This window comes from Botryllus schlosseri, chromosome 11 (assembly GCF_051294905.1).
Source record: "Botryllus schlosseri isolate E-star chromosome 11, Bs_hap1, whole genome shotgun sequence".
NCBI lineage: Eukaryota > Metazoa > Chordata > Ascidiacea > Stolidobranchia > Styelidae > Botryllus > Botryllus schlosseri.
In genome coordinates, this window is record NC_137246.1 from 15299075 (window position 1) to 15313702 (window position 14628).

Below are 14628 nucleotides of genomic sequence, written 5' to 3' on the forward strand. Positions count from 1 at the left end.
TGGATTCAGTTGAATTTAAGATATATAAATCCTGTTTACTGCAAGCTATCCTCGTGACATCGCCACAAATGCCGCGCGTTCTTGAGTTTCGTTTGCCTTTACAGACACCGTTCAATTTTTCAACCCTGTTACATGAAAAGACAGGCAAACGGACTAGCTTGGTTAGAGAATTCGCTAGTCGCCTGCCGCGAGCCAAATTTCATTCTCTTCTTTTGCAGTCGTTTTTCGGGCAAGATTTATCAAGCGTCACCGGCCCGGAGCAAGCCACGGGCGGATCGACCACCGGCAACTCGGCCACCTCTTCCTCAATCAATCACCACCACCCGTCTCAATCGCAAAGCGTTCATTCGATGAATAACCTCAATTCTGAAACGGCGAGTCCAACAGGTTGGCAGGGTTTCGATTTTCTTTGAAATGTAGATCTATAAAAGCGTGAATGCGGTCCTGGATTTCGTTTGCTTTGAATGGGAAATATTGTTTCTGGAATGGTACGACTGCTATGTGATATAAACCCGGCCCAATCGCGAATCCAGGAAAACGGAAGGGGGGTAAAATTGCTGCAAGGATGTGACCTTTGGTTTCCTGCATGCAGAGGTGGTCAGTAACGAAATACTTTTACTTTTTCGGCTATTTGCAGTATTCACTCACACATATTTAGGCTTAATACTTTTATTTTGAAATGTGGAAGGTAGTTTTGTGATTAGAGTTTCTCGTCCCTTTCAGCCACGGCTGGATCCTTATGACGATAACGGATGGTTCAGGGACTTCGGAATTGCTCTGAAATATCCGTATACTTGTCGATATAAGTTCATACTGGATATAGGAAGTTGAGATTACGGATCTGCTCCGGATATCCAAGAGATTACTACGGCTTCATTTAAGAATCCTAGTAAAAGTAACAAAATGTGAGAGATTTCGTAGTGGGATACCTTATTGCACAAGATAGTATCTTTCCAATTCGGCTTTACTATGAATATCATAGAAATCTTCTCTAAACTCGTTAACATAGGTGGAGTCGAACCGAATCGAACTCAGCTCGAACCCGCAGATTATTGTTAAGGTCTGATGCGAGTCCGGTAACTGGTACAGATTTTCTATAGTTGATCAACCCGGGTTCATGAGGCTCGATTCGCCCCGAAATAATCCACATAGGCTAGTCGAATCCCGAAAAGTCAGACTCGACTTTCCCCTCTGCCTTTATCTGTAGTATCAGAAGCAGGTATATCTTGTCACCACACGCATCTATGGAAGTAAATCTTGTAGAATGTTTGTCGTTGAATAGAGGCGAAGTTTGTGGTGATTGGCTTTATCTCAAATCGCAAGCGTAGCTTACGGTCGTCTTGTCATGTTTTCGAGTTGGTCTCGGCGTGCTAACTGCCAGCAGGACTCATTCTGCTCCGAGACTATATAGTTATCTTATGAAGATTTGCATTCAAATATTATAATTTCAAGTCACCTACTTAAGGAATTGTGAAGTTACCATGACCTTGGTTTTCTGCATACCTACGACGGAATCAGAATTAGGTTTGGACAATTGGCTCCAATCGGTGTTCTACCCTTGGTTACCTATCGCTATCGCACCTTTCTGAATCAATGGCATTCGTGCCTTATCTGTATTATGACGCGCGGTGCCGTGTGGCTCAAGTTGTATGATATTTGTTCGGGTCGATATTCGCCGATAAGGGCATCACTTTTTCAACGTCGATTACGCCGGCATTTGGAACAGATGTCGTGAATTTTGATCCTGACGCCGATATAATTCATCCGACCACGAAAGTGTATAAAATTGCTCCACTATCGGCCTGTGGTTGGAGGCAGCATGCTCCGTGAGCCAGTCTATCATCGTTACTTGTACTTATTGTGGATTCGTGACTTTTTCAAGCGCAGGAGGCGATTGTCATTCTATTCATATCCACCAGTTTGCTAATATAGATGATCGACTGTGTATGTGTGTCTACTGTCTATTTGTCTTGTGTATTTGCTGCAGGCGGTGATATCGGGCAGTATACGAATTATTCCCGGACGCATATCTTACTCCCACGCGATAGGAAAGGGGTGTGGTGTGATAGAATGTCTGGGCACGTTATATAACACCGGCCAATTCGATTGATTTTGGGAGCTGTCCAAGTCGGCATACGCGACAATGTCATCGAAATGTTACGCGTGACGAGTCGCTTTACAAATAGCGAAATCGAGCCGTAAGTGGTTCGATTCAGTTCCGAATATTATGCTTCGAGTCAATTCGAGTACCACTAATCCCATACTGGAAGACAGACTAGACCTGTCCAAATATGTACTATTTCTGTGAGCACGAAATAAATTATGACAATTCTATATCATAACGACAATTCTCGTTCGAAAAGTAATAATAAGTTGCGTATAATTTCGGTACTCCAAAACACCGGTTCTAGTTATTCGACATGAATCATAGAAATGGATACTAGATTCGGATTCGAACTCAGCCCTATTTATTAACTACTATAAAGCCCGGCGACGCAAGGCATTCAAGGCAGTCATCTTGTGGCTTTGCCCCTGCACTGCATCGGTAATTATTATCCTTCCGTATTTACGGGGCATAAATCATCAGCGGCGATTCGTGATCGCTGGTCCGTCAATATTTGTCGATGGCACACTAGGTAAAGCGCCGCACTGCGTCGCGACCCGGCCTCGCCTTTGATATAGCGTTCGCTGGAGTTTAGCGGCGGGTGTAAAGTCGCTTGATTTAATTGCGGTCGCAAACAGCCCGGCGCGGCGATAAATACCGTCCGTACAACGTGATTGTAAGTCATTGATCTTGCTGGTAGCCGCCGTAAATTCAAATTGTCTTGCGGTATTTGATGGCGTTTCGCAGATCTCATTAAAGCCATCGAAATGTCATTACGTGGGTGCATCGGGTGAATAACGATGGTCACGTGCCTAGGTTTTCCATGCACAAAGTACACATGTTTCTTTGGTTGTTGTTCGTTTGAGAGGAAGAAATGTATGATTGTGTAATTAATATAGCTATACTTGGATGGATTATTTAGTTGTATTAAGTGTGAGATGAATTATTGTTAACCGTATCGAAATAAATAATACTGACCATCAAAACACAACTGATTAGAACTGAAGAGAGACGGTCCAGTTTAACACCAAGACCGCCAAAGTGCATTAATGTAGCGGTCGAACTCCACTGCTGCAGTGAAATGGAGATTCGAGGATTTCGCTGGCCGTTGTGTACAGTCGACAAACTTGAGATCGGCACTTTAGTTCGATAATCATGAAGAGAATACGTAATTCCCATATACACAAGCGCCAGGCGTTTCCGCACGGCGCTGGACCTGCTCTGGCCGCATCTCCTGGGTATTTTGAAATCGATAGAGCATAAATATTTTATTTTCCGCCGTCTCACCGTACGGCAGTTTTGAATATGATTTCCTCCGCCGTGCGTACGCGGGGAATAAAGTTTTGCGGTCGAAAAAAACTCCTTTACGGTCGTGCATGAGTGATCATTTGTCATTATCGAGAATCGACACGGCGGTACGTCGCCGCTTTCCAGATTGAAAACGGGTGCCTTTATTTTGTACATGCAAGCTAATGAAAAGCTAATGCAGCTAATTAAGCTAAGGAAAAGCTAATTAAGCTAATGAAAGGCTAATTAAGCTAATGAAAAGCTAAGTAAGCTAATGAAAAGCTAATGAAAAGCTAATTAAGCTAATGAAAAAGTAAGCTAATGAAAAGTAAGCTAATGAAAAGCTAATGAAGCTAATTAAGCTAATGAAAAGCTAAGTAAGCTAATGAAAAGCTAATGAAAAGCTAATTAAGCTAATGAAAAAGTAAGCTAATGAAAAGTAAGCTAATGAAAAGCTAATGAAGCTAATTAAGCTAATGAAAAGCTAATGAAAAGCTAATGAAAAGCTAAGTAAGCTAATGAAAAGCTAATGAAAAGCTAATTAAGCTAATGAAAAAGTAAGCTAATGAAAAGTAAGCTAACGAAAAGCTAATGAAACCAGCTAATGTAAAAATGAAGCCAATGAAGCAAGGAAGTAAGTCCAGATTAGTATTTTGCTCATATGATTCTGGATGTATCAAATCCGAAATTTTAAATCCAAGTTTAGAATCTGGATATTCGATTCTCAATAGGGATTTTTGAATTATGATTGCAATAGTGCCAATTCAGACCTAACTGCACCCTGCAAACCGGAAGATTTGACGGCACCGACAGGTTTGTTTTGGGGTGTTCATGGTGTGTCTCGACTACTATGGTCATGGTCATGGTCATTTACACCAGGCAATTTTCTACATTTTTATTCCGTAGCGGCCGACTTGTACAACGGCCCACATTCTTGGCTTTTATAAGACACCGCTTACACGGATGAGATGGCACCTAGGTCCTAGGTAGGAATTCTGGAGCCGACCTCTGTCGGACTCGAACCCACAACCCATTGGTGTTGCAGCTGTGGATTATACCACTACGTTATCTCGCCACTACATACAGCGGTGATCTCTGACGAAGTTTTTCTGCCTACTCGGTGCTAAAGTGCCAGCATGCCTAACATGATAATGTGGCCGGTTATGTTTGCAAACTGAATTTGATAGCGTGAACGAACATGAACATTGAACATCAACGACGTTTCAAAGGGAGTTCATTTCTTGATGGTAATTAGTTAGGAAGGCAAGGAGGATTTGAAAACAGCATTGTCTCACAAGCTCCAGCATGCCTGCTATCAATCAACGCATCATACAAAACTGGATTAACCCGTTTCGGAACGCGATATGTCTGGTAAACCGAATTCGCGAGGATATTGGTTGCGGGCTTGACAGTAATTTTTATTTTACAAATAAACTTCACATCATGATCGACAGATTATAATTTAGATTATTGATCGTTTTCTTTAGAACTGAATCATTCTGCGCATAATTTCAAAATTGGGAAGACTTCTTTTTCGTTACCTTTGCGAAACCTAAATGACGTACTAGTGAGACATCGGCACCATTGTCATCCTGATAATGAGCAATGAGTAAACTAAAGTTGAAAACGTCCGGATATGTACTACTTTGTAATTGCATATATTTGCTGCGCTGAATTGGGATATTCACGTATCATTTCTGCTTTATAATATTTCACAGGGAGGGGCAAGGTATAGCCTATCGACTAGCGAGTCGTAACGCATTCACGCTCGTGATCTTTTATTATAATATCCGACAAGAATAATGCTTAACTAGCGCGGAATATACTTGACTAGTTCCGCTTTAGTTCGCTTGAATATAGCCTATTCACAGCTCCGCAGCTGCAAAACGAATTGGTTGGGGGTTCGAATCAGGCCCAAGTCGGTTCCAGTATTCCTACCCAAGTGTTTCTGGTTTAGGGTGTGGGCTTGTACTGCTCGTACGATCCGCGTAGACGGTGTCTTGCAAAGGCCCCGACCCATAATAGTCGGTGGATCAGGAACCGTAATAACGAATACCAGCCTGGTGTAAAATGACCAATGACCATCCTATAGTTGTAGAAACACCATTAATACCAACCTACTACGTTAGTGTGACCACTGATAAGTGTGACTAACTGTCTCTAACATTAATTTTGTAATTCACATATCGATACATTTGTACGTGTACTTGAGGTAGAGTTGCAACGTCACCACGTCACCACAGAGTTAACATGTGTTTATCAAAGAACCTGATTGTGACGTCCCCTCGCTTCAGAAATTGTGCAAAATTTGCAACTTTCCCCGCGCGGCAGCGCTCGTAGCAATCCCATTGGGGTCATCATTTGAGGTAGCGAAGGACAGTGGAAAGGATAGCAATTCTCATTGTTTTTTCCGCAACAACGTTGCGTTTTCGTCTTGGATTATGTCTCATCCTTGTACTGTTTGCGGACTTGATTGTTTAAAGTCCGACGAGTACGTCGAATGCTACGAATGCAACAGATACTCTCACTGTTCTTGTGCGAAGATCGGTAGCTTCAATGAGCGGAAAATCCAGATTTTCATATGTCGTTGTTGCATATTCTTCGAAGGTGAATTCAATTATGAGTGGGCATTGCAACATATTAGAGCAAATCCGGAACATTGTACAGCTATAAAACGGATTCTTCGTTTGTATAAAGTACTCGAGCCTGATCGGAGCATGCCAAATGAGGCAGCAGTAGTGGATGAGGTTTCACTTATGATTTTGAAGCAGTTTCATTATATCATCACCACGGATCACACGGCCTTGCGAGTTGATGGCGATGGGAATTGTTTTTACCGCGCAATGTCGCTTGCCTTATACGGCACTGCGAAACACCACTTGCGCTTGAGGCTTCTGACCGCGCTCGAAATTATTGAGCATCCGAAATATTATGACGAAGACGCAGAGGGATTTGTTGACCTTATAGCTGACGTTAGAATTGTGTCATCGCCTTATGCCAGTCTGGTACAAAAAGCAAGCATTCCGGGGCATTGGTCCGAGATGATGCATATTTACGCATTGAGTGCCGCCCTTGGCTCCGCGATTCGCTCATATTATCCGTCAACATTGGCAAATGAATACCTGACAGAACCGTTCACGCGCAAATGTTGCGGCCGGGGTGTGTCGAAATTTGCCATACCAGTTGCGACTCTGATGTGGACACAAACTACCGTGCCCACGACAAGCAATCCATTTCGACCGAATCACTTCGTGCCAATCATCAAAATCACCGATCTGATTTCAAGTGATCCAAATAGTTTATGCGAATCAAAACTGAAATCGGAGGATCAGAAAAGCGACATTGATAAGCCGAATGTACGCGAAAAAGACGACATTGACAAGCCGAATATACGCGAACAAGACGACTTCAAAACGTTTCATAAGAGCGAACTTGGCGATGTGAATGCTAATAAACAACAGCATTCGCTCCTAGAAAGCAGTATCCTAAGTGAAGATTCGCCTATTGACCAAATGAATGGGGAACAGATGAATTCTGAAATAGGAGAAGTTGCTGACGGAGACAAAACCAAATCAGTTCTACCTAACCTGAACAATGAGCTGAACAATGAAACGAAGCTGCCCTTTAACGAGTTTTTGAAAATTGAGGATGTGGTGAAAAAAATTATGGATTGTAAAAACGCCCTTTCGAAGATTCCTCCAGGACGGAAAGACAATTGTTACATTATCGTTGATTTTAAAACAAACATACTTCGAAAGGCTGCTAAAATTCATCGCATATTTTATGATGACATGGGAGCTTGGACGAAAACCAAGCAAACATATTCATATTACTTGAAGACCGAGGACCGACTCAGGTATGTATACAAGCCGCGGTGCCACAGGGGTGCTATTTGTACCCTAAAAATGAAGGAGTACTTGCCGTTATCACCGCAGCCTTCTCCAGGTGACGTACTCATGGTTGGGCGATACTACGCTAAATCAAAGAACAACCCTGGTTACGAAAAACGTATAAGCTGGATTGAAAGCGGACCATCGGATCCATGTAATGTGTGTATCGTGGAGTACAAGGGTATATCTGGGGACTGCAGTCCACACGGAAACAGCTCTGTGAACTTTCAAAATTACATCCGCACTCCGCCCAGCACTATTGAGAAGATAAAGGAAAAGGTTACATACGGGACAGGAAAGCGAGTTTACGTTGATCTTCAAAATGATTCCGAAAGTATTTCGCAAATGCCTCGGAATATAAGTCAGATCCACCACACTAAGCACCGGGAAAAAGTAAGCAAAGAAGGGCACAGTAGCCTGTCGCGAGACTGTTATGCAGACGAACTTTTGGATGTCATAAACATGATGCACACGGAAAAATTTGTGAGAAGAGTCATCCATTCTCCAGCAAAAGCATCCAGCATAATTGTATACACCGATGATCAAATAACAGATCTTAAAAAGATGTGTTGTACTGGAAAAACTGTACTTGGAATTGACAAGACATACAACCTAGGCAATGTGTACGCTACTGTAGCAGTTTTCAAAAACGTGAAGATGATTAGCACCAGAACGCAGGAAAATCCGATTTTCATTGGTCCCATATATCTCCACCATAGGTCAGATAGAGGGACATTTAACGACTTCTTCAGTCATCTTAGCTCCGTTATAGGAGGTACTTTCGATCACCTTGTCGTGGGGACAGACGACGAAATTGCACTACACTCAGCAATAGAAAATTCGTTCAAAAACTGCAAGCACGTTCTCTGTGTCAATCATTTAAAGACAAATTTGGTCGACAAACTTCAGCACGGCATCGGTGCAAGCAAGCATTTGAGAAAAAGTCTGGTGAATCAAGTCTTCAATCTGTTGGATAGCAAGGACGAAATTGAATTTAATCGAAGAGAAGAAGACCTACTCACTAGGTGCCATAGCATATGCCCAATGCTGGTCACATACTTACAAAATAGATTGCTACCGTTGTTGCGAAAAAAGGTCTGGCAAATGCGTAGCTTTATCGGCGCCGAGCACAAATGGTTCACCAATAACAACTGCGAGAGCATGAACCATGTTCTCAAGCGATTGACAGATTGGAAAAAGAAAAAGTTACCAGATCTAATTAATCTACTCAAATCAGCGATCACTTCACAATACTTGGATGTACGAAAGAGTATCACAGGCCGTGGTACTTTTACCCTTGCTGAGAATTGTAAAAATTATTTGGTATCTCCTTGGGATTGGGACGACATGCCAAAAGACGAGCAAGACCGTTCATTTCAGCAGTTAATGAATTTTCCCGCCCCGACAGCCTGTAAGCTGCCTAAATCATTATCACTCTCCACTGATGGGCAATTGATGGCGCATAATCCTTCGAAACGAAGTGGCAGCAAGCCAGGAGGAACTAAATGCAAAAGAAAAGTTCGTTGAGCTGTAACTAAAGAAAATCAAGTTCATAAATGCACTGTACATTTGCAGCAATTGTGCCTATACTGCCAGCATGAACAATTGAACATATACAACATGTACAACATTTTCTGTCTGCAAGTACTGAAATCCCTGTCCATATTGGCGTATTTCCTTTCGTTGTCGTAATTTTCTGCAAGTGAATGCTCAGTTTCGTTTTATATGTTGCTATATTTTTCAATACAGTGTTACGCTTGCTCGTGTTTCAAAACTGAAAATTATCACCCAATGACATGAACAGCAAGGATGAGATGGCGTATTTCGGTTTCTCCCGAATGTGAGGTTGCCTCAACGAACCGGTGATCCGCTAAATGAGTTGACAGATTTTTTCACGACGGATTCCTTTTCTGTCGTTATCGTACCTTTTTAACCAGACTGGATATCGGCACTGATGTTACGCGCCTGCGGCTATGGGTTGTCGGGACAGCTATCGTTTGGTAGAGTACAGGTTTAACCAGAGCAAACAGTTCGCAGGAGAGAAAAAGTTCTATAACTGGTCTAGTTAAGCAATGTAGGGTCAATATATTTTGTAAAGAGAAAGCTACGTTTTCATTGGCACAATGTTCAACCTAAAATCGGCGATGTGTAGTGGTTCCAAATATAATAATTTTCATAGTCATTGGGAACGATAAAGTAGCAACATTTTCATAGTCGTAAATGAGTATATCACGAGTATTTTCAATAATATCGCGAGATAGTACTCGCAGCATAGTTTATTTATAAACGAGGCTGGCATTGATGTCGGTTAATAATTATTATTTCAAAGATACCAATTCAGCGTCAATCAACAAACGCACACATTTAGCAATTGCAATCAGCGAAGTTTTTCGATGCGTGGTGTTCAATTAGCTTCCTTGTTACATTAGCTTCATTAGTTTTTCATTACCTTGTTTCATTAGATTTTGATTAGCTTACTTTTCATTACCTTAATTGCTTTTAATTAGCTTCATTAGCTTTTCATTAGCTTACTTTTCATTAGCTTACTTTTTCATTAGCGTAATTAGCTTTTCATTAGCTTAATTAGCTTAATTAGCTTTTCATTAGCTTACTTTTCATTAGCTTACTTTTTCATTAGCTTAATTAGCTTTTCATTAGCTTAATTAGCTTCATTAGCTTTTCATTAGCTTACTTTTCATTAGCTTACTTTTTCATTAGCTTAATTAGCTTTTCATTAGCTTTTCATTAGCTTACTTAGCTTTTCATTAGCTTAATTAGCCTTTCATTAGCTTAATTAGCTTTTCCTTAGCTTAATTAGCTGCATTAGCTTTTCATTAGCTTGCATGTACAAAATAAAGGCACCCATTGAAAACGGCTGGTTCTGGATACTGCAAAGTGGTTATTTATACAACTATCTCTCTCTACGGTCGATTGAACAATTTTCACGGTTGCGTTAACAGCTGAACACTCTCCTTACTTGCAAATTCGCGCTACATCGTTCCGATTCGTTTTTAATATTCAAATTTTGAGTGCCGTGGGATCTCGCTCGTTTTCACGTGGCATGCACGAAATATGCAAAATTTGTATGCACTCTCAATTCAAAGTTGAAACCTGTATGCACTCTGCGTACCCACACCTACAGTCGCACAAGCATTAATATTTTCATATCTGCAAAAACAAATTTCAATGGTGTATCGTACCAACAGAAGCGGTCAAAGTCGTCACCTGTGATACTCAAGTAGAAGTAAAATTTCGAAATTTCAATTCTATTGCAAGTAAAAGTACCTCTTTCCAAGTAACTGAACAGTAAGCATTCGTGGCCTAGTTTTGCGTAAAGGACTGAAAACTCTGAAGTAAAGTAGTGCAAGTACTCAAATATGATTACAGTACTCCAAATAAGTATAAGTACTGGTCAGTGACCACATCTGAGTACCATATACACATTCAGACAGACACCTCATAGAACGGTAAAGGTCACCGTCTTTCTCAAGGAGTTCAATAAGCAAACAATGCGGTGCCGTAAATTTGCATATGAAACGATTCTCTGGAAAGAGGAGTCGAAGCTCTGTTATTCTATTAACTTGTGATTCGGCCTATTCAAGCCGGCTCTAGACGTGTGAGGTATATCGAGGTCGTTGGCGCGTAACAGCCTCATTAGCAGCGGCGCTCTTGCACTTCGATTGCCAACAGATTCGTTATATGGAGAGATAGACCCTACTATGATGTAAATGACAGCATTAAAAGACCGGCTCATGCCTAACTCTACCGGAGAAACGGCAAGCGCTCGTACCACGTCTAGACAAGACGTTGTCGTTTTTCTGCATGCTAAAGGATGGCCGATTTGTTTAAGCCTCTCCCCATTAGCGGACGATTCATCATATCGAGATTATCTTGTATGTTGACAGAACGCGCAACGGTTGCCATTTCGCAGCCCGAAGCAGAGGGTGGCCAATACGGTAGCGAAAACGGGCGATAAGTTACCTTTGTCGCGCAATGCGTAATTTTTTATTTGCAGTAGGGCGCAAAGCATATTTTAACGGCTGTCGTCAGTACTCCCCGCCTTATCGTGATTCGATCATACACGCAGTCTCATAGGAAATAATGACATTATTCTGTATGATTGACATATTGGGTATGTTCGACTGGTAGAAAAATACAGGCGCGCTGTCTTTACATGACAGTTGTCTCGTACGCCCGATGATGGCCACATCGCGCTGAACCTTGGGTGACCCTCGGTACGAGTGTAAGCCTTGTAAATTCTTTAGGGACATCGACGCGGGCCGTGAACCATTGTCATGCTGTGGTGATTCGGGAACTTTGTTTGTCGTACGCCAGCTTGAAATCTATTTGTGAAGGCTTCTGTTATTATTGCTTGAGCTTCTGTTTACCCCGAGAGGTCAGTTGACGGAGAACGCTGTGCAAACATTGAAATGCCGTCTCGATTTTGTAACGTTGCTCCCAGCGATGTAGATTGCAGATGAAGATGGGTAGCGTGATCATCCAAAAATGCTGAAAACCGTGCGCGACTTGCTGACGACGCGGTTGCTGACATTCACCTTTGACCTCATAAGCGCGTTGCCACTTTTTGCGATGTTTCAATACTCAGATTCGTAGGTTTGATGGCCTACCAGAACGTTTCCACAATTAGTCAGCCAACGTAAACATTTGTGTTTTGTAACATGAAACTGATATTGATATATCCACTGCAAACCGGGACTTGGTTTACGCTTGCAGAGGCACAACCGGTTGATCTTGAAACCCCGATTAAAATGGCGCGCGTTCTCCATTTTGTATCCGGGTCGTATGCGGCGTGTTTACCTACCAGGCGCACACAGATTTCGTTCACTAAATACCAACCTATGTACTAGGGCTGCAATACAGCGCTAGATTAAATCCGGCATTGCGTAATCGCGCCTGGAAGCCTGTATATCGTCACGTTTGCCAGATAGCAGAGCCCCGAGAGTGGTTTCGGGACAAGGGTGCAATTAAATTATAACTCAGGAACTTGAAGAAAAGTGGAACGAGTTCATGCGGTGCGCATAAATATATGCTACATGCTTGTAGTCCGGCCGCTGATTAATGCTCGGGAATTACTCTAAATATACTAGTATTCGTAAAACAAGTTTCCGTTGTAGTGGCCTCTGATGTCATCATCGATTACGTAAAGAGGCACAGTCTGCTTCTGCACTAAAGAGATAATGTCGATCTGTGTGATTTTGTTGGGATGTTTTTATGCGCTTCCTCATATATCCATACCTGCCATTCACTGGCAGGCAATGTCCGATCCGTAAAGTACTTCTGGCTGGATCGGAATTGGCGATAAAAGTCCCCTTTACGCTTCTCAAACGTTGGAAAATGCCCGCTCTCGGGGGACGAAAGCCAACCCGCTGCGTTGCCGAATAGCTCTTAGCTCGGATGGGGTTAATGCGTTACGCGGAAATATTGCAAAATTCGATGGAAGTGTTAATTATTCAAGCAGTCGAGATTTCTTACGGCGTCGCTTGATTCGAAGTGATTCGGCGGTACCGACGTCACGTGCCACTAGTGGAATTGTTTCGTCACAAAAGTCCACGTTAGCGTGTTATCCGTTCGTGAAGTCACGTGACTCATGTGGTGGATGCGTTTTGTCTTCCAGAGAGCAACCTAGAAGGAAGCACATACTCAGGGGAAGGAGCGGGCGATGACAACGATTGCGATCCGTGCAAGAAACCTCAAAAGAAAAGAGGAATATTTCCTAAGCAAGCCACTAACACAATGAGGCATTGGTTGTTCCAAAATTTAACAGTACGTATATCACTACTCTCTCTCTCTCGCTCTCTATAACGTGACGCGCACGGGGCTGCGACGTGTTGCGTCGTCTCACCGCCAGATATGAGCGGGTACAATATTTCCAAATTTAAATTTAGAATTCATTTCTTATCAAGCCCGCGGCCATATCCGGTAATGACTAATATTCTATTCGAAAGTGCATAAAAAGTTAAAATAGTTCTAAATTCCAAGTCAAAATACAGCTTCAGAAAAATCGCGTATCCAGATCTGACCCTAATCCAGCCTAGATTTCCAAATCCGTTTTAAAATATCCAAATCCATGCTCATTTATCAATGACCTTGGCCATTGATACTTGTGAACCGACGATTTACCTTCCTGGCTCAACTATGTTTCGTCATGAGTGTGTAGCTTACCTGTGATACCATGAACTATATGGTGTTTTATGCGTTCAAGATCAACCCTATATCCTCGCTTTAGATAAATTCTTCTAAATTTGACAACGTGCGCAGTTGACTTATGCATAGTCTAGTTATTGATACAACTTTCATGTCGTCGAAATGCTGCATCACGCAGTGGATCAAATGCGGAACCCCTAGTGAGAAAGATATATGGTGGTTATTGCCTTTTCCACCATGGTCAGATGAGATAAAACTTTTCGCATTCAATGGCGAGGTTTACGTACGATTCAGGCCGTGTCATTGGAATGGGACAGTCAGGCACAAGGCGCAATATATCAATTGGTTACCCAATCATGGCATAGTTCTGAATGGTTGTGTCTACGAATAATTGATTGTTGACTTCCATATAGCAAACTCCATAAGCGAAGTATATTTCCAGGGACTTTTCATCATTTGAAAGAATATTAATTGAAAAGTCTGAAAACGGAATTCCCTGTCGCCATGGTCACAGCCTTTTAAAAACCAGAACACAATCAGACGACAACGCAATTTCCAAGAGATTTCCTGTTACATTATTGTAAATATGTGTAAGGTTGCATTTAAAACAAATGGTTGTTTAAAACACCAGGCCTTTAAAAAAGAATTGTTAAGTTTAAGTTTAAGTTGTAAAATTATTCCATAATTGTGTAAATAATTTCCAAAACACATGTTGTATGAGTCTATGGACAATTACCCCCCCCCCCCCCCCCCCCCGATATAGCCTATGTATACGATATGGGATGGTTGGAACCCTCAAAATAGTCGGTTCAACAGCTATATCATAGCATTTTTAGTATACATATTTAGGGTTGGATTTAAAAGAAAGATGTTTAAAACAAGGCCCTTGTTTAAAACATGTTTCTATTGTTTGTTTTTAAGACGTCACGAATATACAATTGTGACGTCATAATGGATTGACATTGACAATTGAAAATATAGGGTAAATATGGAGCTTCTTTGAAAAAACATCCACGTACTATTATCCATCTAGCCGTCTGCGTACACACTCACATCGCCGACAGAGTACATTATAAGATAGGATTTCCGTAAATTGCTGTCGTGCAACTCGTTGACCCGACTCCACATTCGCCACTCGCTTACGAGCATTACTGGCGATAAACAGGTTATGTAATAGCGACA

At 41.9% G+C, this 14628-nt stretch overlaps 1 protein-coding gene and 1 long non-coding RNA gene across 5 annotated transcripts in view; one reads left to right on the forward strand and one right to left on the reverse strand.

The window, feature by feature from the left end:
* Window positions 1–14628, forward strand: part of LOC145451135 (homeobox protein Meis1-like) — a 63309-nt gene that overhangs the window by 37520 nt on the left and 11161 nt on the right. For 3 of the 4 annotated variants that reach the window (XM_080329635.1, XM_080329634.1, XM_080329633.1), the window contains 3 exons: window positions 105–161; window positions 219–387; window positions 12917–13065. In XM_080329635.1, coding sequence (XP_080185761.1) covers window positions 105–161; window positions 219–387; window positions 12917–13065 — 375 coding nt within the window. The remainder of the gene's footprint in view (window positions 1–104; window positions 162–218; window positions 388–12916; window positions 13066–14628) is intronic. The other variant, XM_080329636.1, reaches the window with a different exon arrangement.
* Window positions 1–14628, reverse strand: part of LOC145451154 (uncharacterized) — a 46717-nt gene that overhangs the window by 285 nt on the left and 31804 nt on the right. The gene's annotated exons all lie outside the window — the stretch shown is intronic.